Source organism: Salvia hispanica, chromosome 5 (assembly GCF_023119035.1).
Source record: "Salvia hispanica cultivar TCC Black 2014 chromosome 5, UniMelb_Shisp_WGS_1.0, whole genome shotgun sequence".
In the NCBI taxonomy this organism is placed as follows: domain Eukaryota; kingdom Viridiplantae; phylum Streptophyta; class Magnoliopsida; order Lamiales; family Lamiaceae; genus Salvia; species Salvia hispanica.
Genome location: NC_062969.1, coordinates 1,907,087 through 1,930,227, shown reverse-complemented (window position 1 = coordinate 1,930,227; position 23,141 = coordinate 1,907,087). Strand labels below are relative to the sequence as shown.

The 23,141-nt window shown below is 34.8% G+C and overlaps 3 protein-coding genes across 4 annotated transcripts; all 3 read right to left on the bottom strand.

The window, feature by feature from the left end:
- Window positions 1-48: 48 nt before the first annotated feature.
- On the bottom strand, window positions 49-4,023 carry LOC125186898 (transcription factor GTE4). The gene is made up of 6 exons (XM_048083385.1): window positions 3,928-4,023; window positions 2,238-3,811; window positions 2,023-2,068; window positions 1,814-1,936; window positions 1,610-1,680; window positions 49-403 (listed from the first exon to the last, which is right to left on the bottom strand). The coding sequence occupies exons 2-5, from the start codon at window positions 3,693-3,695 to the stop codon at window positions 1,619-1,621; spliced, it is 1,689 nt and encodes a 562-aa protein (XP_047939342.1). The 5' UTR covers window positions 3,696-3,811; window positions 3,928-4,023; the 3' UTR covers window positions 49-403; window positions 1,610-1,618.
- A 3,887-nt stretch (window positions 4,024-7,910) lies between these two features.
- Window positions 7,911-14,874, bottom strand: LOC125188226 (protein DETOXIFICATION 40-like). Its single transcript, XM_048084988.1, has 7 exons — window positions 14,620-14,874; window positions 13,821-14,452; window positions 12,319-12,375; window positions 11,937-12,175; window positions 10,176-10,294; window positions 9,299-9,385; window positions 7,911-7,976 (listed from the first exon to the last, which is right to left on the bottom strand). The coding sequence occupies exons 1-7, from the start codon at window positions 14,872-14,874 to the stop codon at window positions 7,911-7,913; spliced, it is 1,455 nt and encodes a 484-aa protein (XP_047940945.1).
- A 1,166-nt stretch (window positions 14,875-16,040) lies between these two features.
- Window positions 16,041-21,626, bottom strand: LOC125190284 (protein DETOXIFICATION 40-like). Of its 2 annotated transcripts, XR_007170883.1 has the most exons (8): window positions 21,238-21,626; window positions 20,387-21,018; window positions 19,887-19,943; window positions 19,484-19,722; window positions 18,350-18,468; window positions 17,827-17,913; window positions 16,279-16,473; window positions 16,041-16,177 (listed from the first exon to the last, which is right to left on the bottom strand). XR_007170883.1 is itself a non-coding variant. In XM_048087550.1 (7 exons), exons 1-7 carry the CDS (start codon window positions 21,559-21,561, stop codon window positions 16,408-16,410), a joined length of 1,524 nt encoding a protein of 507 aa, XP_047943507.1. In that variant the 5' UTR covers window positions 21,562-21,626; the 3' UTR covers window positions 16,041-16,407. The 2 variants fall into 2 exon arrangements, 1 of the variants encoding a protein (XP_047943507.1); XM_048087550.1 differs by having other exon boundaries at window positions 16,041-16,473.
- Between the last annotated feature and the right edge of the window lie 1,515 nt (window positions 21,627-23,141).

Here is a 23,141-nt window from a genome sequence, read left to right as displayed (position 1 = left end):
GATCCAAAAACTACTAGACATGACATAGATACGAAGAAGATTCGGGCAAGAGAAACTAACCGGCACCATTGGAACTTATCACAGACATCTGCAAATAACGTACACGAACAACGTCTGGTTCGTACACAACTTACACTAGAGGACGGTGGTGCTTTCATGTAATTACAGATCAAGAGTTCATATCATACAAACAGCTACCTGTCAGCAACGTACCTCTACGAGACGAAGATGATTACCACACACATCTACTTAGACAAATCTACAGTTATCACCCACTACAGGTATTTACAAATTGAGCAAATGACCAAGAATTCCTTGTGGATCCACAAATGAACAGTCAACGGGTGCATCTATCATTCAAGTACACTACTAGCCTTAATGTCAGCACGAGATTCACCAATATCTGCAAATAGACGTGGCAAAATCCATCAAACACCTTGTGACCAGTAAGCAAATCTAGGTTGAGAATAAACTAATTCAGAAAACCAAGATACTTCTAGTCTTGCCTCCCGAGTAAGAAAAAGAAAATGTTAATGAGCCAAATGAATCTGTCAAGGAGACATTTGAAATGCATTTACTGATATTTCTCTATTCTTAATTGTTCGACTAAAGACTATTTTAGCTGGCACCACAATATGCATCTATATAATCAGGGATTGCTACTTCATGTCGCATTCGTAACTAATTCTATGAGGGTACTTTTTATTCTACACAGAAAAGGTAAAGACAATAACAATCATGATTACCAATTCTAACCAATATAGCTTGATGGCACATCCATTTAAACCTTCTTATCTCTACTGCCCTAATCTTTTGTTGAAATTCATTTAAACATTATAAACAATTTATTTCAATTTTAGAGGTCATTTATGATTTTGTATTCATATGCATTCCGCCATACATCCAGCCAGCTCAATTCTCTTAGAAACTTCTAGAATCGGCCAACGTGTTACTTTATCATCTACAGCCATCTAATCTTCAAAAGATAAAGAAACTGTAATGCTGATTTTGTAAATATATAGAACTACTTAGGAAATGCAAATTTTTGGATCTCCAAACAAGGTGTGAACCAGTTTAATATGCGAATAAAAGTCAAGATGACATGTGGAGGGAATGCTAACACTTCCATTAAGACATACTATTATTCTATACTAGGTATTCATATTTGCTTCTAGATTCCTATAAAATACAGTAAATAACAGGCTACGGACTACAGAAAATGCGTGTAAATCGTGCTTGAAATGGCATATCATTTAATGTGCAAGATCAGCAAAAATTTTATACATCTGTTAAAAAGAACTTTGCCGAAGAGGGGTGTGTGATAATAAAGCCTGCAAGATTTTCTACCTATGCTCACATGTAAAAGATATTTGTTTGTTTTAGGAATGTTTTACAAGCATATAAATACTTTCCACCCAAGAGCCCTTCATTTTGAATCATACAAAGATCCCAATCTTCTAAAAATTATATTTATTCATGTTTTATCTGAATAAATAGATGTGAGTACACAGATAAGAAGGCATCAAAGAAAAGGGTTGCTATCTTATAGGGCAAACCACAATCCGCAAAGGCAAGAATGTTGAACGCTTATAATGGAACATTGTAGTACCTCAAGGACTCAATTCTTAGGTGAGTTTTCGCCATCAGAGCCATCTGCTGAAGAACTTTCTCCGTCTGAATCTATAAAAATATAATCTTAATAAGAGAACGTGTTTGAGGAATCTATCCAAGAAATATGCATTAAATGCATAATGCATTACAACAGGGAAATGAGCTGTATACGAAACAACAAAAGATAACTGTCAATTACTACCACTTGAAGAAGATCCCGAGTCAGAGCTAGAGCTTTTTTGGCTGGCTCCTTGATTCTTATCACTACGCTCCACCTCTGGCTCTTCTACTTCAACTGGAGGTGAGGCGTTTTTCTCTTCATCCGCTGAAGATTAGGAGTAGACAATTGAATTCAGGTATAAATAATTTTGAAGCGTTCAAAACTTCTATTTTACTCAATGAAACCTTTACCTGTTTTACTTGCTTGTGGGATTTCCGTTACAACAGAGGTAGCAACCTGCCAAGAAAAACACCAAGTCGCAATGCATTAATCAAAATCTGAGGTTCTAAGGCCTAAGCTAAAAATAACCTAAGGCCTAAGGCCTAAGGTTCTAAGGTTCTAAGGCCTAAGCTAAAAATAACCGAGATATTAAATTAAGCTAAAAATAACCGAGATATTAAATTACCTTCTCATTGGGGTTCTGCTCTTGACTAGCAATTAAATTGCTGACAATTTCTGCCTTTCTTTTGTTCTTGCTCAAATTCTTCTTATAATTTGTTATGAACCTATCAAGCTCCCAAAGGGTTTCCGTATCAACACTGTCGATGTCAACCTCAATCTCATCATCTTCCTGAGAAACAGACGGATTCCTCTTCTTAATGATCTGAACAACATTTTCAAGCTTCTCAGAAGGCAACTCCTGCAAGTTTACGCTAAGTTTTTGTTTTTCATCATATGTCATCTCCCTTTTATTCGCATCCTTTGCCTTTGGCTTCTTTGGTGCATGAACCTTTCCCGACTGTGCACTACTTGGTTTCTTTCTTTTTGGATCACTTGAGCCCATTGCAGGTCTATCTAAAGGTCTTTTCGTATCAGGCCGTTCCCTAGACTTCTGAGAAGCCTTCCGAGATGTAGGCGTTGGTGGCCCCACATCATAATCGGCAGCTAGCTTCATCCCACGTTTATACTCAGCCTCTATGAGAGCCCATTTATCCTCAAATATTTTGCACAGCTGTTCGGCCATCACATAAACATCTTGCCCCTTTGGGTTATATGTCATAGCATTTTGAAACGTACGCACGACATCCTCAGCAAACTCCATCGGGGACTTGTACCAGTTCTGATTTAACCTGCCTTTCACAGTACCGAGGTCCATAGGGTTTCGAATAATTTCAAAATAGTCATGCAAACCAAGAGCAACTGCATCAACTGGCTTGTTAAACACCCAACCATGCTTGTGCTTCATCAACCTTTCTAAGAGCGCATTACAGCTCTTCAAAATATGACTGGGGAAATTCTCCATCCCCACCCCACTTCCTCCACCTCCTCCACCCTTCTTCCCGTTCGACTTCAACTTCTTGTTACTTTCACCTAGCGGAATCTTGTCCTTTGCAAGCAAAAAATCCGCATTTCTATACAATTTATTCGCCTTTGGAGTCCTTTTCTCCTTCTCCACAACATCATTCCCCGGCTTGCTATTCTCATTCACCAACACACTCAACGGATTCAACGGCTTCACCATCCGAGGCGTCCCCACCTTATCCCCATCTCTACCATCAAACCCTTTCCCTCCATTCTCCATCCCCTCATTCGACTCAATCCTCCCTATCAAGCTCCGCACCATATCCCTCTCGCTCTCCAGCTTCCTCCTCAGCTCCAAAGCATCACGTTTCGACTTCTTCGACAGACTTATCCTTACCTTATCCTGCCTCAGAGGCCCTCCCACATCACCACCAGAATTATGCATCCTTTTCACAGAATTCAACCCATCCGAAACCATATCCTGAGATTTCAGCTGCTGATCCATCAACAAATTAGTACTGCTGTGACTGTTTTCAAGCCCCTTGAACGACGGCCTCCTACTGTAAACCTTACGCTCCCTCAACTTATCCTCCTCAGATCCCTCATTCCCACCCCCCAACATTGCACCAAAGCTCAACCAATTGATCGCAGAGACACACACAGATCACACACCAGCTCAATTTCTCGAAATTTCAACGCGAAATCAAACCCTAGCCAATCCACATAATCATGGAGAAACTGAGAAACACACTAAATCAGCTCGGATTGTTCAATTAACACACAATTTCTTCCGATTCTGCTACAATTAGCCACCGCCGTATACAAACGTAAGTTAATTAGGGTTTCGAACATACCTTTTCGAAGATTTTTTTCCCCTCTTTGCAGGTCTGCCTTTACTCTACATAGATTTTCCCTTATCTCTGCAGAAAGAAGGGAGGTGAGCGAGTGATCGGAAGCCCACGCGGATGGATAGAGCGTGGAGATCACGGGCCTTTCAACGGCTCCGATTGCATTGTTTTAGTTGGGAATTGAAGATGGACGGCTGGGATTGATACTGGGTTGTTTATTGAATAGAGCCTTGACCACCCGGGATAAGATGGTCCCACGCTCGGTGGTGGCGCGTGGGGATTCCGCAGATTCGGGGTCAGGAATTAGAGTTGTGTCATTGCGTTGACTAGAAGAATATTTGCCTTTTGGTGAATTAGATTCCATTTTTGGATTTTAAGATTTTATTGATCAAATAATTTAATTTAATCTAGTTTGAATGATTTCACTTATTATAGAAAACTTTGCTCACATTCTGATTATCTAATTCTGTCATTGTTTATCATTTGAAATTAGGTTAGTTACTAAGAGTACTGATAAATGTAAATAAATTAATTTCTTATAAAATACAATAAGAGCCACTTAATAAGGAACGTTATTATTGTTAATAAAAGTTGTTTAAAATTGCGGTACAATACGATTTATCAGATTTGTTTAAAGTACGTTGTGATCAAATCAATAAATGAAATTCTGTCAAAATCAAAGCAAATCTCAGTTATTGGATCTTGTGATGTAACTGTAAGATTAATGTCACATGTCATATAATAATGTAGATTGTGTAGTCTAATAATGTAACGTGTTTTAGTCTAATGTGTAGATTGTGTAGTCTAATAATGTAGTTCGGCTAATAATATACGCTTGTAGTGTAATAATGTAGCTCGGATATTATTATTATCACAATTATCCAATCTAAAGATTCAAGTGCTGATATTTGCTTTGATTTTTGACGGGATTTCACTTATTGACCATAGTGGACCCCTGTGTTTACCTTTATCAATTAGTTAACCATCCTCTAATCACATGATTCACATCAATCTAATCTATTGCATTTACCAAATCAAAGTATCATGCTGTGCTTTTATTTCTGTATATATATATGTCATAGATGGTATTCCATTTTCATCCACCACAACAAATTAAAAAGCTCATACACAAGTGAATTTATCAAGCAATTATAGAATCTATAAATATAAACTTCACGAAAGCGTGGCTTTCATTCGAACATTTTCCTAAAATTATTCATGAAAAATACCATAAAACACAATACCCTCTACCATATCTATTTAAACAACTTAACAACTAAAGGCACACATTAACCAAGTCCAATTTTTGTACAAGTGTATCACATGATAGTCAATATCGACTCATAAAACAAACACTATTCATAATAAAGGATCCGGTGTATAACTCATAGGCGATAAAGAGTAGTGATGATGAGGATCGGGGCCGCCAGGGACGGCTCTATCTTCATGAACCGTGCCAAGTGATCTCTTTCGGTAGTAATGCTTGAACTCAGCAGCGGTGAACCCCATTTTCCGCCCAAAATGTTCGCTATTGAGCTTGGCTCGAGTCACAACCGCCCCGTATGAAGTAAAAAAGAGGAATAAGAAGAAGAAGTAAAAGATTATAAATCTTGAACAACCCATTGACTAATTTGGAAATGGAGGAAGATGAAGCTAAGAGAAATGAATTTAAATGAAGATGCATGGATGATGGCTCTATTTGTTGCATGGTATTTATAGGATAGAATAGTAGGAAAATAGGGACATTGCAAAGTGGATAGAACGTGATTTTGTTCTATAATATCCTTTTGTTTTAGTTTGTTTCTATACGTTTGAATTTATTATTTTGATAATAGAATATTTTTTCTTCGGATAATTGTCTATACTTACATCAATTTGACCCGACCAATTGTTTGTTAGTTCTATGTTTCTTGTATAAGATCGTCATGAAAGGATAAGTTCCACCGCATAAAATGGAGATTTACACAAAATCAAAAGCATGATTAGCCTAACACTAACATAATGGTGTGATAACAAAGTGATATATACAGCGAAATACTCTCTCCGTCCGTTAAATATTGTCCAATTTTATCATTTTAGTCCATCCGTAAAATGTTGTCCACTTTGTTTCTTTTTTCTTTTTTTTTTTTTCCTAATTTTGGTAAATGGACCACTCTTTCGACTAACTTATTTACACTCACATTCTATTATAAAACTAATACATAATTGTAGGTCCTACATTCCACCAACTATTTTCACTCATTTTTTCTTCATATTTCTTAAAACTCGTGTCGAGTCAAACATGGACAATATTTTGCGAACGGAGGGAGTAGCAGATTCAAATATGATAGGAGGATGGATAGGCCCATGAAAGTCGGAAATTAAGTTTATTAAATTCGGCATTTTGAACTGCTGCCACCCACAACACCACAATTAGCTTCACCCTTTAATTCATAACACTATATATAAATGTCCTATTGTTCATAGTTTTGTGGATTGATTATATTTAATTCCAAGATACAAGTATGTATTTGGAATCAGGAGCGGATCTAGCTTATAGTGACATGAGGCAAATATGTTAGGGAGATTTTGAATATTGAACAAAAATGGATAATTCGAAAGTCGTGATAAACCACTTTCAGATCAAATCAATTTCGGTGGTTCTACCAAAATATTTGATCGGATATAATTCAGAGAAATCAGAACTTCTATATGTTGATGTTCGAGAAGTATATAGAACCAAAAGAATCGATCAGATTTTGAAGAAGATGAACTGATGCATCTGTTGGAGGAAAAACCGAAAATAACTAATTTTCAAAAGGTTTCCGAAATTGCAAATTAGTCCTTTGACTTTCAGAAATTACATTTTCGGATGAATTAATCACACAACAACTTCGTTGGAAATAAAAAATTTCCAAGCTGACTCGACCCCAGCCAGGGGCTCTGCCCCTTGGACCCCGCTACCCGGGGCCGCTGCCCCCGGACCCCGTCCATCATAATGAATTCCAATAAGCGTGCACTCCACACTTCCATACTTATATGATGTATCATTATGATAATACTGATCAATCAAGTTTACCCAATTGCACTAAAATATCCAACAAAATGCTCCTCCTCATACATTCATTTCCTTATATATACATAGATTTCTGATTATATACTTCAACCACACTAAATGCCTCTTCTCAAATACATAAATTTTTCCTATATATTACTACCTCTGTCCCTAAAAATTTGATACATATTACCATTTCGGTCCGTCCCTGAAAATTTGATACACTTCACTTTTACCATTTTTGGTAGTGGACCCCATATTCCACTAACTCATTCCTACTCACATTTTATTATAAAACTAATACTTTAAAAGTAGGACCCACATTCCACCAACTTTTTCAACTCACTTTCCATTACATTTCTTAAAACTCGTGTCGGGTCAAAGTGTAGCAAATTTTGGGGGACGGAGGTAGTATATTTTTACCCCACCTTCGATAAAATTGTGGCTACACCCCTGTTTGGAATTCAACTAGTACATCATTACTTTACATCCTCCTCAAAGTGGAAACATGGATCAACTTATTGTTCCCACTATGTAGTTGAAATTGAGAATGGTTGTTACTCATCATGTCGGTTTTTTGTGCTTGATTTCCTTTGCTTACGAGATGTTGTTTTTCAACAAGGTTGCGGCTTAGGGAGGCCCCCTTTTTATGTTGTTGTGCTGTCGTAGTAGCTTTATTTTGTGTTGTGTTTGGTATTTGTCTATGTGCTATATATCTAATTCTTTCTAATGCATTATATTATTGGTCAAGCTTTTACTTTTTTATTTTTATAAACGTAGAAGCTTATGGTTCAAACCTCAAAAATAAAAGTAAACAAAACTTGATGTTTAGAAATTAATACTCTATAAACAAATGGTAGATAACATAAATAATAAATTCCTAAAAGGCAAATTGACATGCCAATTTAAATACTCCTACAAAATAAATATCCCATATACTATCTCATATATCTAATCATTCAATTGAAAATCTCTCCTGCTTATTATTCCATTTATCTATTCGATCTCTCGCGTTTTCCACCTGAGAATTTCCAGAAATTCAACACAAAATTGACAATTAGTTTAACCAACCTAACTAAGATCCATGAACAATCAATCAAACTATGCACCACATTATAGCATAAAGTTACAAGTACATAGTCATATAAATAATACATATATAAATAGTCTAAATACTATTCAAATGCATTTACATGTAGTATTTATCGTCACCCACTAATTCTGATTAAATATTATGATTATTGATTTATTTCTGTCCATTATTCTCATCGAAAATTATTTAGAGACAAAAATGAACAACAATTTTACTGTTCTATTTAATATTTATCAATTGTTTAAATCTGTAGTAAGATTTTTTTTTGCATATTTTTTTGAGGCAATCAGGCAATTATAATGTACTACTCCATTTTTTAAACTCAAAAGTTTCGCCTCAACTATGAGGAAACAGATTGAGCACCGGTCTAGCATCGCTCGTAACTCGCTATAGCAATAAGTTGGAAACCAGAGAAGAGCTTCAAATTATTTCGCTAAATAAAGCTACACCACTCATTTATGGACGACCAATAAAGTTCCTTGGTGCATGGTAACATATGATTATATTTATTTCATATTTCTCATACAAAACTTTCTAGTAATTTATACCCTAAGTAAACAAACCTAATTAAAAGGTACTCCTAATGCACTAGTATATTGTTTGTCACATATACATTCACAATTTAGAAATAGAAAATGACTCTCACATTCTATTATTATTCCGATATATATCCATTTATTACAAGTCTATTAGTAATATAGTAGTAGTAGTAGTAGCTTTTTATTAAAAGTCTAGCTCAAATTATTACCCCCCACCCCCCCTAAAATAGTGATATCCAATCAAAGGCAATTCCATGTTATATGTAAAGGTGTCATTCATTTAAGAAAACCAGAAATTAAATTTGTTAAATAAAAATATTAAATTTGTTAAACATACTCCTTTTTCAATAGTAGAAGCAAACGACAATAGAAATTATTTTTGCTTCATTGATTTGATGGAAAAAAAGGTTCAATCGAAATCAAACCTCACCAACTTGGAAAATTATACTAGTACTATTTTTTCAGAAGTAATTTCACAATAATTATCTCATATATAATCAATCTTTCTTAACAAGAATTTACCGAAAGATCATATATGACTCTTGCTATCATCAACAAAATCGAGGTATAAGTTTTTCAAATCAAAATTAGGAATAAGATTATATACTCAAGATTGATTTATATGTGTAAACTGTGACCTATATTTGATTATTATCGAGGATTTCTTATATAAAGAAAATAAAAAAAAATGCACTAATGTAAATTAATTACCTCCTTATTCCAATCGGTACGAGCAGTCACCCAAATCAAAATTAATGTCTGCATGAGCGTGCCTATTAGCATCCCAGACCATAGCCCCTGCAATTTAAATTTTTAATATTCACAAATTCAAAAACGAAACTCATGGGTCAAACATGTTAAGAAAAGTAGTCGATCGGCGTCGAAAGCAAGAGGCACTGTGGGCAATGGTTGAAAGACATGAGCGAGTTAGGTACTACTATATTTTATGAATTTTATTCAAAAATATTTTTTTAGTTATTCAGATAATTGATAAAAAATTTTGCATAACAATTTTTATAAATTTTGAATAATTTTAAATTTTACTAAAAAATGAAAAAATAAGTTTGGGAGGGACTCAATGCCCTTAACACTTGAAGTACCATTATTTCATATAAATGTAGTTAAAGTAGATATATAAATATTTTCCCTCAAAGATTTTCATTGCTCCTTATTTTTTTTTTATACAGAATAAATGCTCAAGCTGAAGGCGCAGCGAGCAAAACAGTCGTTAATAAACAAACGAACAAAGAAAAAAAAACATACTCAAAAAACTATGCAACCCCCCACCTACCGGCCACTAAATCAAAAAAGCCATCAAGCTAAGCAAAGAATAACCACAAGCCAGCAGCAACCCGACCATGAGCCATCCCTCAACAAAAGCCTCACTACTAGCTCAACCAAGAACAAGACACCAACAACAGAAAAACATTGCTACTTCATATATCCCACGAGATATTGAACAGTTTCATCTTAACCACCATGAGACAATGTGCTCTCCACTCAACATATAAATTTTGATATCTCGGGATATGAACATATAAACTTATATTTAAAAGCATTAAAAGTTAAATTACTAGTGATTAATTACCTTGACACCAAAGTTAAAAGTGAAGCCAAGAACTATTCCGACAGGGACACCGACAATATAGTAACAACCCACGTTTACATATGCAACAAATGCTTGCCATCCACATCCAACAGCTACCCCTTAATAAATGAACACAACTATATATGTTAATATTCGAACATCAAATTCAAACGCTATAGAGTAAAAATATAACGTGCAACAATGTACTTATATAAGAACAGTTTACAAAATAGAAACAACAACAAAAAAAATCAATGAAATCAACATATAAACAATAACAAATATTATATGTTTAAACCCACTATAAAGAAAGAAAAAAAATTAAAATAAACAATTAGACCTTTGGTTAAGTTGAGAGTTTTCATATGGAGGACGAAGAAAAAAAAAGCATTAATTGATGTTATATTATCTTTAATATAGAAATACTTCCTCCGTCTCAAGCTACCTGCTCTATATTCTATTTTTGGGTTATCTCAAGCTATTTGCTCTATTTTAATTTTTTTGGCAAAAATTTTATCCTCCTATTTCTTGATTCTTTCTTTTATCTCTTTTACTTTATTCTCGTTCTTATTTTATTCTATCCTTCTGTAACCTTTTAAACATGAATATATCAACTATCTTGAAACAGAAAGCAATTCGGATAATTGATAATGGATCTTGCAATATCAACTAGAAAAGTGTATAAACAATAACAAATATTATATTCAAAACTACTGAAAAACACTGGAAATAAAATAATAGCAACTAGACCCTTGTTAAATTGAGATTCCACCTTTTAAAAAAAATTATGAAGGTTAATATGTTACATGAGATTTTTTTTTATCCTTGTAATAGAATAAATTTCGAATTTGAATTATTGATTGAATATTCGATTCGGACATACATGAACTTGAAATAATGAATTCTGTGTTCTGGTTGTCACACATGTTGATTAAATAATAGTACACTGATGACTGATTACTGAAATTATATTTTTATCAATGCCACACAATGGGTTTTAGTCTATACTGTATTAAAGTATGATACTGGATTGAAAGCGAGATTTTATAATAAAAAAGTGTAGTCATTTAAATTAAAAATACAATAGTTCCTCACGCACACACGACACATTTATATATAAAAACAAATTTAGAATCTAAGATTTAATGAAGCAAGATCACATATCCCAGTGTCAATCATTGAGATCTCTTCATAAAGATTCCATTTTCATGAAATGTGAAAGTGAAACCTAGGGTTCTATATAGAGAAATCTTTTACTCAATTATTGAAATATAATTGCAAGCATTAGCCATATATAGGAAAAAGTAAACTGATATCGAAAAATATTTCAAAAAATATTACACATAAATATAATAATTTTTTCAACTTTAAATAAATGAAGAACATACTATTAAATTGAGTTTCGAATTTTTAAAAATAAGTACTCCCCCCATTCTGCCTTAATAGAAACGTTTCATTTTTTGCACTCGTTTTAGAAATATAATACTCTATCCGTTCCCTAAAAATAAGAACATTTGAAATGACACGAGTTTTAATGCAAAATTGGTAAAGTAAGAGAGATAAATAGAAAAGTGTGTTAGTAGAAAATGGGTCTCACTTCATTAGAGAGAAAGAAATTTCCTTAAAAGGAAAGTTTCTATTTTTAGGGGACGGATGGAGTAATAAATACTTAAAGTTGTAAAAAAATAAAATAAGATAGAAAATAATGAAGAGAAGTCAAATGTTCATAGTATTTTCAGGGACGAAGAGAGTAATATTTACCGGATAAAACAGGCTGGATTCCATCAAGCACGATGGCGCCTGCGAGGAAGGGTATAAGGTCCACGATGGCGTTGGACACAACTTCGCCAGAGGTGAACGCGTAGCTGATTTTGTGGCGGAGGAAGATAGTGACGACGGCAAATAACGTCGCCACGAGTAGTGAGGTTCCGGTCGCCACCACCACGCTAAAAGCCGCGGATCTTGGGTGTCCGGCGCCAAGTTCATTGCTAACCCTCACACTATTATACAAAAGCAAACATAATAAATATAGAGAAATAAGGTAGTACTACAAACATTAATTGCAATTTAACATATAAACATAAAAAACAAAAAAAGTAATATGATTATTTGAAAAATACATATAAATAATACTCATACCCACCATACTGCGGCGTTGAATCCAACTGACACCATGAAGACCAATCCAAGAAGCGTCCCACTGCATTTAATCATTTATAACCACAACAAAATTATAATACTGAACTCAAATGAAATATATTTCTTTTTCCATTAGATATATATCATACTTGTTGGCAATTGAAACCAAAAGATATAACACATGACTATCCTAAATCGGTGTCAAGAGAAAACTGAAACTAGTATATAAGTCTCATGGGTCCTCCTCCTATCACCAATTGGTTTTAGGATGGAACCCATGAATTTCTATCATGGTATCAGAGCGGGTCGCCGACTGTGGGTCAAATTTAACTGACCCAGCAGTATATCTGGGCCGAAACCAAAAAAATGACTGATCCAGCAGTATATCTGGACTTAAAAATTTGGGCCAAGTGGTCCAACCGATCGAAAAAAAATTGGGCCGATTGTCCAACCGATTAGAAAAAAAGTCCAACCCCTCCAAGGTTCACCTTGAAGGATTTGAGGGAGGGTGTTGGCAATTGAAACTAAAAAAATATAACATATGACTATCCCACATCGGTGTCAAGAGAAAACTGAAACTAGTATATAAGTCTCATGGGCCCTCCTCCTATCACCAATTGGTTTTAGGATGGAACCCATGGATTTCTATCAATACTAATAAATAAATAAATAAAATTTATTTTTAGACAAATATAACATTACTCGGATGTGCGTATAGTAGGTGTCAATCTGGTCAGCCCGACAGGTTTCGGGCTAATTGGGTTGTATTTTTATCGTATTCTATATATTCAACCTTAACCTAAACGTTTGATTTCGGGCTAGCTCAACGAGCTGATCAGGTTGATACGATACAATTAACATGTGATCAATTCAATACAAACTAGTCAAATTGCTACCGATAAATAATAACACGTGATCAATCAATACAAAAATTAGTCATATTTAGAAGATACTATAAAACATTCAATTATGACGCATGTACTTAAATTCAAACGTGATTAAATACTAATTTAAGATTAATATAAATAAAATAAAACATTAACATATCACAACAATTTTGAAGCACATTTTAGAAATTAAAATATATTTTATAGTGAATATGATTTTTTTAATTTTATTTATCTATTACTCATATGTATAAAAATCTAAAGTATATATATATTTAATCCTATAAAATTGAAGGCTACATTTTTGTTCCAATTTATATCATAAACTGCTGAACTAAGTGTCAAACATTGAACAATAATCAATAGTCGCGCCTAAGTTTAATCCATCAAATTTCGTGTCAATCCTATTCCTGCTGCGAGCTAATTGAATGCAGGCTAATCAGGTTGTAATTTTATAGAGCTAGAAATCTCTAGCGATCCCACAGATTGCAGCTGCACTAATACCTCTATACTGCACTAATACCTCTATACGCATATCCATGGCATAATTGGCTAGTTTAAAAACAAAATTTAATAGAGTTTTTCGGCCGTATCACGTCAGAATAAAAAAAAACATTACCATATAGCAAAAGAAGCCAATGCGATTTCCGGGTCGGGAAGCAAGCCGGCGATGAGCACAATCACCTGAAAATACCACGTCTCAAGGCAGAGCATGATCGCGGACGAGGCCGACAGCTTGAAAAACCCCCACAGCCCGGAAAACGCGGCCGGGCTGAACCCGGTCCACATCCTCCGGCACCTCTCCGACCTCACAATGTACACGAACTGCGCCCCCGCGATCACCCACCACGACAGGCTCAGCACCAGCCCCGCCCCCAGCAGGCCCCACCGGAACACGTAAAGCGCCGCCCACGTCAGCACAATGTGCGCTGCCAGCGCCGCCGCCGATATGTACGCGCTCGGGCCCACGATGCTCTGCGCCTGCAGGAACTTCTGCATCGCGAAGTTGGCCGCGTACGCGAAGATCTGCGGGATCAGCCCGTACACGAACATCGCCGCCGCCGCCGCCAGCTCCGGCGCCTGCCGGAGGAGGAGCAGGATGGGCTCCGAGAAGACGTAAACCGCCGTCAGTGGAATCCCAGTCAGCATCAGTAGAACCGTCGATCGCTGCATATATATCCCCAACATCTCGTACTGGTGGGCCCCGTACACCTGTCCGCACAGGGTCTCCACCGCACTCCCCATTCCCAACTGCAGTCAGAATTGCAGTTGAAAACAGTATCAGGTGTGCTTCAATGAATGAGACAGTAACAGTTTTTGACTTTTTGTCAACGGAGACTGTTTGTAAGTACTAATTGTTAAAAAAATTGAAGTTATATTTTTTTCGAAAAAAATAGTTCATTGTTAATTAAAATTACCATGAGGCCGTAGGCAAGTTGCTGGATGCCCTCGGTGCCGAGGGAGGCGGCGGCAAGCTCGATATTTCCGAGGTGGCCGCAGAATATTTGAGTGGACATTGAAGTAACGAAGTTTAGTAAATAGACTACGACGGTGGGGCCGGCTAGCCGGAAAAGGTACCTCATTTCGATTACGAGGGCTTTCTGATAGCGGCGCGAAGGGGGCAGAGTGGTGTTGGATAGAATTAGTTCGAGCTCCGAGCTAGGTTCTTTCATGGCTTGGTTGTGTAATGATCCCATATTTGTGAGGTGAATGAAGAGTAGATTGCAATTGTTTTTGTTGTTGGTCTTAGTTTCTTGTTATGTCTATATTTAGGAGAGTTTTGGAAATATTTATACAAAATGCTATTTTGGAGGGAAATATGAGTATTGATCAAATAGTTATAATAAATACTTATATTTATAATTTATAGGTATATTTTATCATTTATTGGTATTTTACAAATCAAATTTATTGTGTGATAGTATTGAAATTGTTGTTATGCACATCTATAAATATAATTATTTGTACAATACAATTGTTACTCTCATTTGTAACGATATTAATGACATTTTATTAATTCTATATATCACTATTGTTGTCTATAAAATGTTTTCCAAATTTAATAATATAAGTATATTATTACGATGAAACTTACTATTTATGTAAATAAATCATAACAATATATCTACAAAGAACAAATAAATTTAAGTATAATTCGCATTGTATATTCTCCTATCATTAGTATAGCTACATGCCATATCGAGAATGTAATGTGTATATATTCTTCTAATATTGAAAATGTATTTTCCATTTAGAGGCAGTAAAAAGGTCGTCAATCTGATTATTAGTTGTTTAGATTTTTCTCAAATTAAATAACTACTATAAGTTCATTTGATTTTGGTTTCGAAAATATGAGCTGGAATATGTAAGAGTACTGTCAATGCAGGCTATTAAGAATTTTCTAAATAATACTCGTATTAGGAATTTTAATACGTTAATTACATGATTGCATGTTTACTTCATCCTCAAAGTGGAAACATGGATCAACTTATTATTCCCACTATGTTGTTGAATTGAGAATATAGTTGTTACTCACCATGCCGATTTTTGTGCTTGATTTCCTTTGCTTAGGAGATGTTTTTCGACAAGGTTGCGGCTTGGGGAGGCCCCCCTTTCTATGTTGTTGTGTCGTCGTAGGCGTTTTCTTTTTGTTGCGTTCTACTATTTATTATATGGGTGTTTATGTCGAATTCTTTCTCATATTTGTTGATCCTATTTATTACTCCATCTCGGTGTTTATGGGTCACGCCATATTCGAGAGAAAAGAAGTTTTAAAATTAAAAAGTACATACCTTAGTGGAACAGACTAAAAATAAAAAGAAAGTACTCCATACTCTCGTAGAACAGAAGGAATATTATTTTATTATTCAAACCTCACATGAATAAGTAAATAGAATTTAATGTCTACAACTCGAAACATGTGGTACACAACATAAAAAATTATTTCCTCAGGACAAATTGACGGGCAGGGATCCCCTGTTGTGCCAAGAGATATACACACAATAATTATTTTATAATAAAATAAATTAATATTTTAATAATAAAATTTAATAATATAATAATTGATCGAGTCTAACCGCAGGAGTACCATCAACCACAGGAGTACCATCAACCACAGCAGGAGATCCAAATCCCAAATTGACGAGCAGGGGATCCAAATCCCAAATTGACGTGCCAATTTCAATATTCCACAGAATATATATCAATCATTCAACTGAAAATTTCTCCTTCGTAGTATTCCATTTATCTATTCGATCGCTAGCTTTCTCCACCTGAAAATTTCAAGAAAATCAACACAAAATGTCACATTATAGCTAGTCATATAAAGTTATAAGCACATATTCATGAAAATATAATGAATTAATACTCTAATTAATGTTCTAATACATTACATACTTATCATCTCCCACTAATTCTGATTAAAGATTTTAATTATTGATTTATTTCTCTCCATTCTTCACCAAAATAATTTGGAGGCAAAAATTGAACAACAATTTTATTGTTCTATTTAAATATTTATCAATTGTACTGAAATTTAAACAACAATTTTATTGTTCTAAAATATTGTGTCGTCACTCTAAGTATAATATCTACCTTGAAAAGGGAGAGTATTATAAACACTCAAATAATTATTCCCCAAAAATAATACTCCCTCCGTCCGTAATGTTGTCCGGTTTTGTTAATTTGGTCCATCCGCAAAATATTGTCCACTTTGGTTTTTTTTTCCTTCCATTTTTGGTAAATAGATCCTACTTTCCACTACCTCATTACACTCACATTTTATTATAAAACTAATAAATAAATGTGGGACCTACATTCCACTAACTTTTTCTATTCATTTTTTTTCGTATTTCTTAAAACCCATGCTGAGTGAAACTTGGACACTATCTTGCGGAGGAAGGGAGTAGTGATTTCCAATCGAAGGCAATTTCATGTTAAATAGTAAAGGTGTCATTCATTTAACGAAATCATTAGAAAAAGGTAAATCTACAATGAGATATTATTCTGCTTCATTGATTTGATTGAAAAAAAGGTTCAATCGATATCGCGCCCCACTTTATGAGTGCGACAAATAAGCTGTATTTATATGAAAGAATAGGACAATAATTAAACTCACCAACTTGGGAAAAAATATTTTGTGGGAAAGTAATCTCGAAATTACTTCTCCATTCACGAAAATTCGTCCCGGTTTAACCGGGCACAGGTTTTAAGAAATGTAATGGAAAGTAAGGTGAAAAATTTAGTGGATTGTGGATCCTACTTTTATATATTAGTTTTATAATAAAATGTGAGTAGGAATTAGTTAGTGGAATACGAGATCCACTACCAAAAATGGTGAAAATGAATGGGACAAATTTTGGCGGACGGACAAAAATGAAAAAATGGGACAAATTTTGGTGGACGGAGGGAGTATATTATAATCAATCTTTTTCAACAAGAATTTTGATTTATGACTCTTGCAGCATCAACAAATTAGAGGAAATTTTTTTAATAATCTAAATTAGGAATAAGAGAAATTACTCAAGATTAATTTGTTTGTGCAAACCGTGACAAATACTAGATTATTATTGAGGATTTCATTTTAAAAAGAATTTGGAACAATGCAATGATATAAAATTAATTACCTCCTTATCCCAATCGGTACGAACAGTCACCCAAATCAAAATCAATGTCTGTATGAGCATGCCTCCTAGCATCCCTGACCATATTCCCTGCAAAATCAATTATTTTTTAATATTATCGGATCCAGAAAACGAATATCGTAGATCAAACGTAACGAGAAAACTCCCTGAACACTTTAAGCAACTAATGGGACAGACAAAAAACAAAAATAATCTCAATCTGAAGGGTTATGTCGGAGTAACCGCAACTCCAAAGACCGAATTCAATGGATTTTTCGATGAGATGGGTCGACCCCCACCCCACGTGTAATATTAGCTTATAATTATCTTTTATTCACGCGGTTTCATCAACTCTGTTACTCTAAGACACTGCCGAAATTAAATCCATTTTTTCATACAATCCTCCATTTGAAGCATGCACTCTAATAAATTAAAAAGTAAAATTCAGAAACCTTAATATAACTATAGAATTTTATACTAATAAACTTAAATATTAAAGTGCATAAAAAGTAGAATAATTAATTACCTTGGTACCAAGGTTGAAAGTGAAGCCAAGAACTGCTCCCACAGGGATACCCACAAAATAGAAACAACCCACATTCACATATGCCACAAATGCTTGCCATCCACACCCAACAGCTACCCCTTCATAAATGAGCATAACTATATATGTCAGTAGAATAAAATATGATTGATTCAAAAATAAAACGTGTTACAAATAGCTGTACAAGAGCAGTTTAAAATAGAAAAAAGAAAAAAAAAAAAAAAAAAAAAAAAACAACGAAATCAAGATATAAACAATAAAAAAATATTATACTCAAAATCACTATAAAAAATACTAACAAAAATAAGATAAACAATTGGGTTTATTTTTATTTTATCACTATAATTCATTAAATTTTATATAAAAGTGGTTGTGGTATCATATATCAATGCATGTCGAATATTTGAATTATTGATTGATTACTCTATTTAGGCATACATGATTTGAAATCAGTGAATTGTATGTCTGGCTGTCACATATGTTTATCACTAATTAAGTTCCACACTCAACACACGACACGTCTAACAAATTAAGATTTAATGAAGTAAGATAACACATCCCAGTCTCAATTATTGAGATCACTACATAGATTCCATTTTCATGAATGTGAAATCTAGGGTTCAATAGATAGATATTTTTAACTCAATTATTGAAAAATAATTGCCAGCATTAGCCATATATAGAGTGAAAAAGAACTGAGAAATATTATGATGCATATTGTTAGTTTTTGCACATTTATTTCATTCTAATATATCAAAAAAATTATCTACATTATTAGTCTAATAAAGTTACATTAATACTATGATTTATTAATTTTTTATAACTTCAAATAAATGAAGAACAGATAAAAGTTACATTAACACTAATTATTCAATAATATTTTTAAGTTTTAAAATCAAACTAAAATATAAAACTAAAAAAATATTAAATTCATACTTAAAATGCTCATATAAAATAGGTTGCATAACATTTTTCTCTATGTATATAGCCATCTTATAATATATATCGATTGACACTAAAATTCATCTATAGAAATCACTAAGCTAGCGAGTTGTGATCAAAGTTGAACTATGTTTCAATGCATGACCCAAACTAAGATGATTTTTAAATATTTACCGGTTAAAACAGGCTGGATTCCATTGAGTATGATGGCGCCAGCGAGGACTGGCGTAAGGTCTGCGACAGCGTTGGACACAACTTCGCCAGGGGTGAATAAATAGCTGATTTTGTAGCGGAGTGAAGTAGTGACAATGGCAAATGCCACCGCCACCAGTAGTGATGTTCCGGTCGCCACCACCACGCTAAAAGCCGCGGATCTTGGGTGCCCGGCACCGAGTTCATTGCTAACCCTTACACTATTATACAAAAGTAAACATAATCAAGAATATAAACAAATAGCTATAGAGAAACATAGTAGCAATATATACAACGCATTTTAACAAATTAACATTGAAAAAAACCAATATGGAGTAATTATTTTAAAAGATACTACTAATAAAAAATGCAATCTCATACAAACCTTACTGCGGCGTTGAACCCTACTGACACCATGAAAATCCATCCCATAAGCGTCAAACTGCATTTAATAAATATAACAAAATTATGAATCTAAACAAATAGTATAATATGCTAGTATCTTTTTTTTCATTGGATATATACTATATCATACTAATAAATAACTAATTAAATAAAAGTTATCTTTAGACATTTACTAAGATTACTTTGATTTGACCTTATGCATATCTATATATGCATTAATTTTTGTCATCATCAAAAAAGAGACATAAATCTGTCTGATTGCTACACAAATCGAATAATCAACATAAAATTAAATGAAATTATCTCAAAAGTAGAAGATATACCAAAATTCCAATAATTAATTATCCTTTGTCCAAATATTTTTTCAACACAAAGATTAGTATTCTCACAATTCAAAATCAACATGATTATCCTTAAAAGTAGTTGGGCAAATTTAATGAAGTTTTTCGGCCTATCACATCAGGATACTAAAAACATTACCAAATAGCCAGAGAGTCCAATGCGATTTCGGGGTCGGGAAGCAGGCCGGCGATGAGCACCATCACCTGAAAATACCACGTCTCAAGGCAGAGCATGACGGCCGACGCGGCCGACAGCTTAAAGAAATCCCACAGCCCGGTGAACGCGGCCGGGCTGAACCCGGTCCACGTCATCCGGCACCTCTCCGACCTCACGATGTACACGAACTGCGCCCCCGCGATCACCCACCACGAGAAGCTCAGCACCAGCGACGCGCCCAGCAGGCCCCACCCGAACACGAAAAGCGCCACCCACGTCAGCACGACTTGCAACACCAGCGCCGCCGCCGATATGCACGCGCTCGGGGTCACGATGCTCTGCGCCTGCAGGAACTTCTGTATCGCGAAGTTGGCTGCATACGCGAAGATCTGCGGGATCAGCCCGTACACGAACAGCGCAGCCGCCGAGGCCAGCTGCGGCGACTGCCCCAGGAAGACCAGGATCGGCTCCGAGAACACGTAAACCACCGTCAGTGGAATCCCCGTCAGCATCAGTAAAACCGTCGATCTCTGCATATATATACCCAGCATCCCGTACTGGTGGGCCCCGTACGCCTGCCCGCACAGCGTCTCCACCGCGCTCCCCATTCCCAGCTGTATTCATAATTAATATCGTCAGGTAAGCTTCAGCGAATCAGACTGTACTTACTAGTAGTAGTAACAGTTTTTATGGTCAAACAGACTGTGCCTGCACAAACAGACTGTGTCTGCATAAAGCAGACAGACACAGTCTGTTTGGTATGCAACATAAAATAAATAAAATAATTAGTGGAACACGAGCATATGAAATAGTGTCACGTCAATAAAAATTACCATGAGGCCGTAGGAGAGGAGCTGGATGCCCCCGTTGGCAAGGGAGGAGGCGGCGAGTTCGATATTTCCAAGGTGGCCGCAGAATATTTGAGCGGACACGGAAGTAATGTTGTTTAGCAAATAGACTATGACGGCGGGGCCGGCCAGCCGGAAAAGGTACGTCATCTCGATTGCGAGGGCTTTTAGATAGCGGCGCAAAGGGGGTAGGGTGGGATCGGATAGAATTCGTTCGAGCTCCGAGCTGGCTTCCGTCTCCGCCGCTGGCGGCGGCGTCTTGGAGTGGAGAAGAGGTTCCTTCATGGATTGGTTTTGTAAGGAATCCATAATTTGTGAGGTGTGTCACAAAATTGGTGAAGGGGTATATATAGATGAGGTGGCCATGGAGTTAGTGGCTTCCATCATTCCATGGATTATTGTTTTGGTATAGTTAAAGCTAGTATTAAAGTTTGATGTGTATGAGACACTATTATGTAGGTAAATCGTTATGCTTGAAAATGAGTATATTTTTTGTCTTTTTCTTTAAATTTAATTTTTGATGATTTATTAAAAATATAGGAGTATTTTAATATATCCCTTAGTCCTCCTTTAGGTGTTTCGGTTTGTCATTTTAGTCAATCCGCGATTATGAGTTCCGATTCACTTTTAAAATGGATGATAGGTAGACCCTGCATACCAATCACATTTTATTATAAAATTAATTACGCATTGTCATCTTTTACCACCTACTTTCGTTTTCAAAATCTGTGTCGAACCCAATAGGACTCATAATGCCGGACATAGGGAGTATATAATAAACTGAAAAAAATGATTATTATAAATAATGTGGCCCTAATGTGTTTGCTTGTGTTTAAATTATTATAGTACATGGATAAATTATTATTTATTAAAGTATGTTTTCTATTTTCACGACCCCAATAGTTTCTCTTTGCTCTTTCTAAAATTATTAATTCACATTTTCAATTTTCTGTAATTAGATTTCAGAGTATATGATGAAATAAGATATTCTAAATCTTGACTTATCTTGTAAAAAATGAAAATTTTGATTATTTTCTAAAATAAATATTCAAATATATAGTTAATCGAATAAACATTAACTTTAATATGTTACTAATTATGTAAATATAACATATGGAGTATAATATTAGTAAATTCAATTTTAAATTATGCTCTTTTGTCTCGAAGAAACCATTATTTGAGTCTGATTAAAGATGTCAAGAAAGATTACTGAAACAAAATGATAAGATTTTTCAAATTGTTTAAACTGTGTCTGGCCAGCATACACAGGTGAAGGGATCCTCTACTATGTTAAAAAAAACACAGCAGGCCTTGCAGTGCTCAAAACGTAGCAAAACCATAATGAAAAGCAGCTTCAAATCCTTTTGTTCCTTTCTCATTTGATATGTACGGTCCATCTGTCCTTGAAAATTTATCACTTATTTTAATTTTGGTCCGTCCCTGAAAATTTGTCGCCTTTCATTTTTATCATTTTTTATATAATGGACCCCAAATTTTACTAATCCATTCACATTTTATTATAAAACCAATATATAAAAGTAGGACTCATATGCCACTAACTTTTTCAACTCACTTTCTATTACATTTCTTAAACCCATATCGGGTCAAAAATGGTGACAAATTACTAGGGACGAAGAGAATATATATTTTATTATTAAATTGTTTTTTTATTTAGACCATTCCATCTTTCAAAGTTAAGTCGAATGATAAATGTAGTTGGTAAGCTACAAAACATTAAAATTCTACAAATCATCAAGTCTAATCAATCATAAATTCCGTTACACGATAGCCAAGGATGTCTAAATTGGCTTCATATATTCCTTTGTCCATTATCAAGTTTACAATGAACGGTACGAAATTTAATGGAAAAAAAATTCAAATAGAAAAAT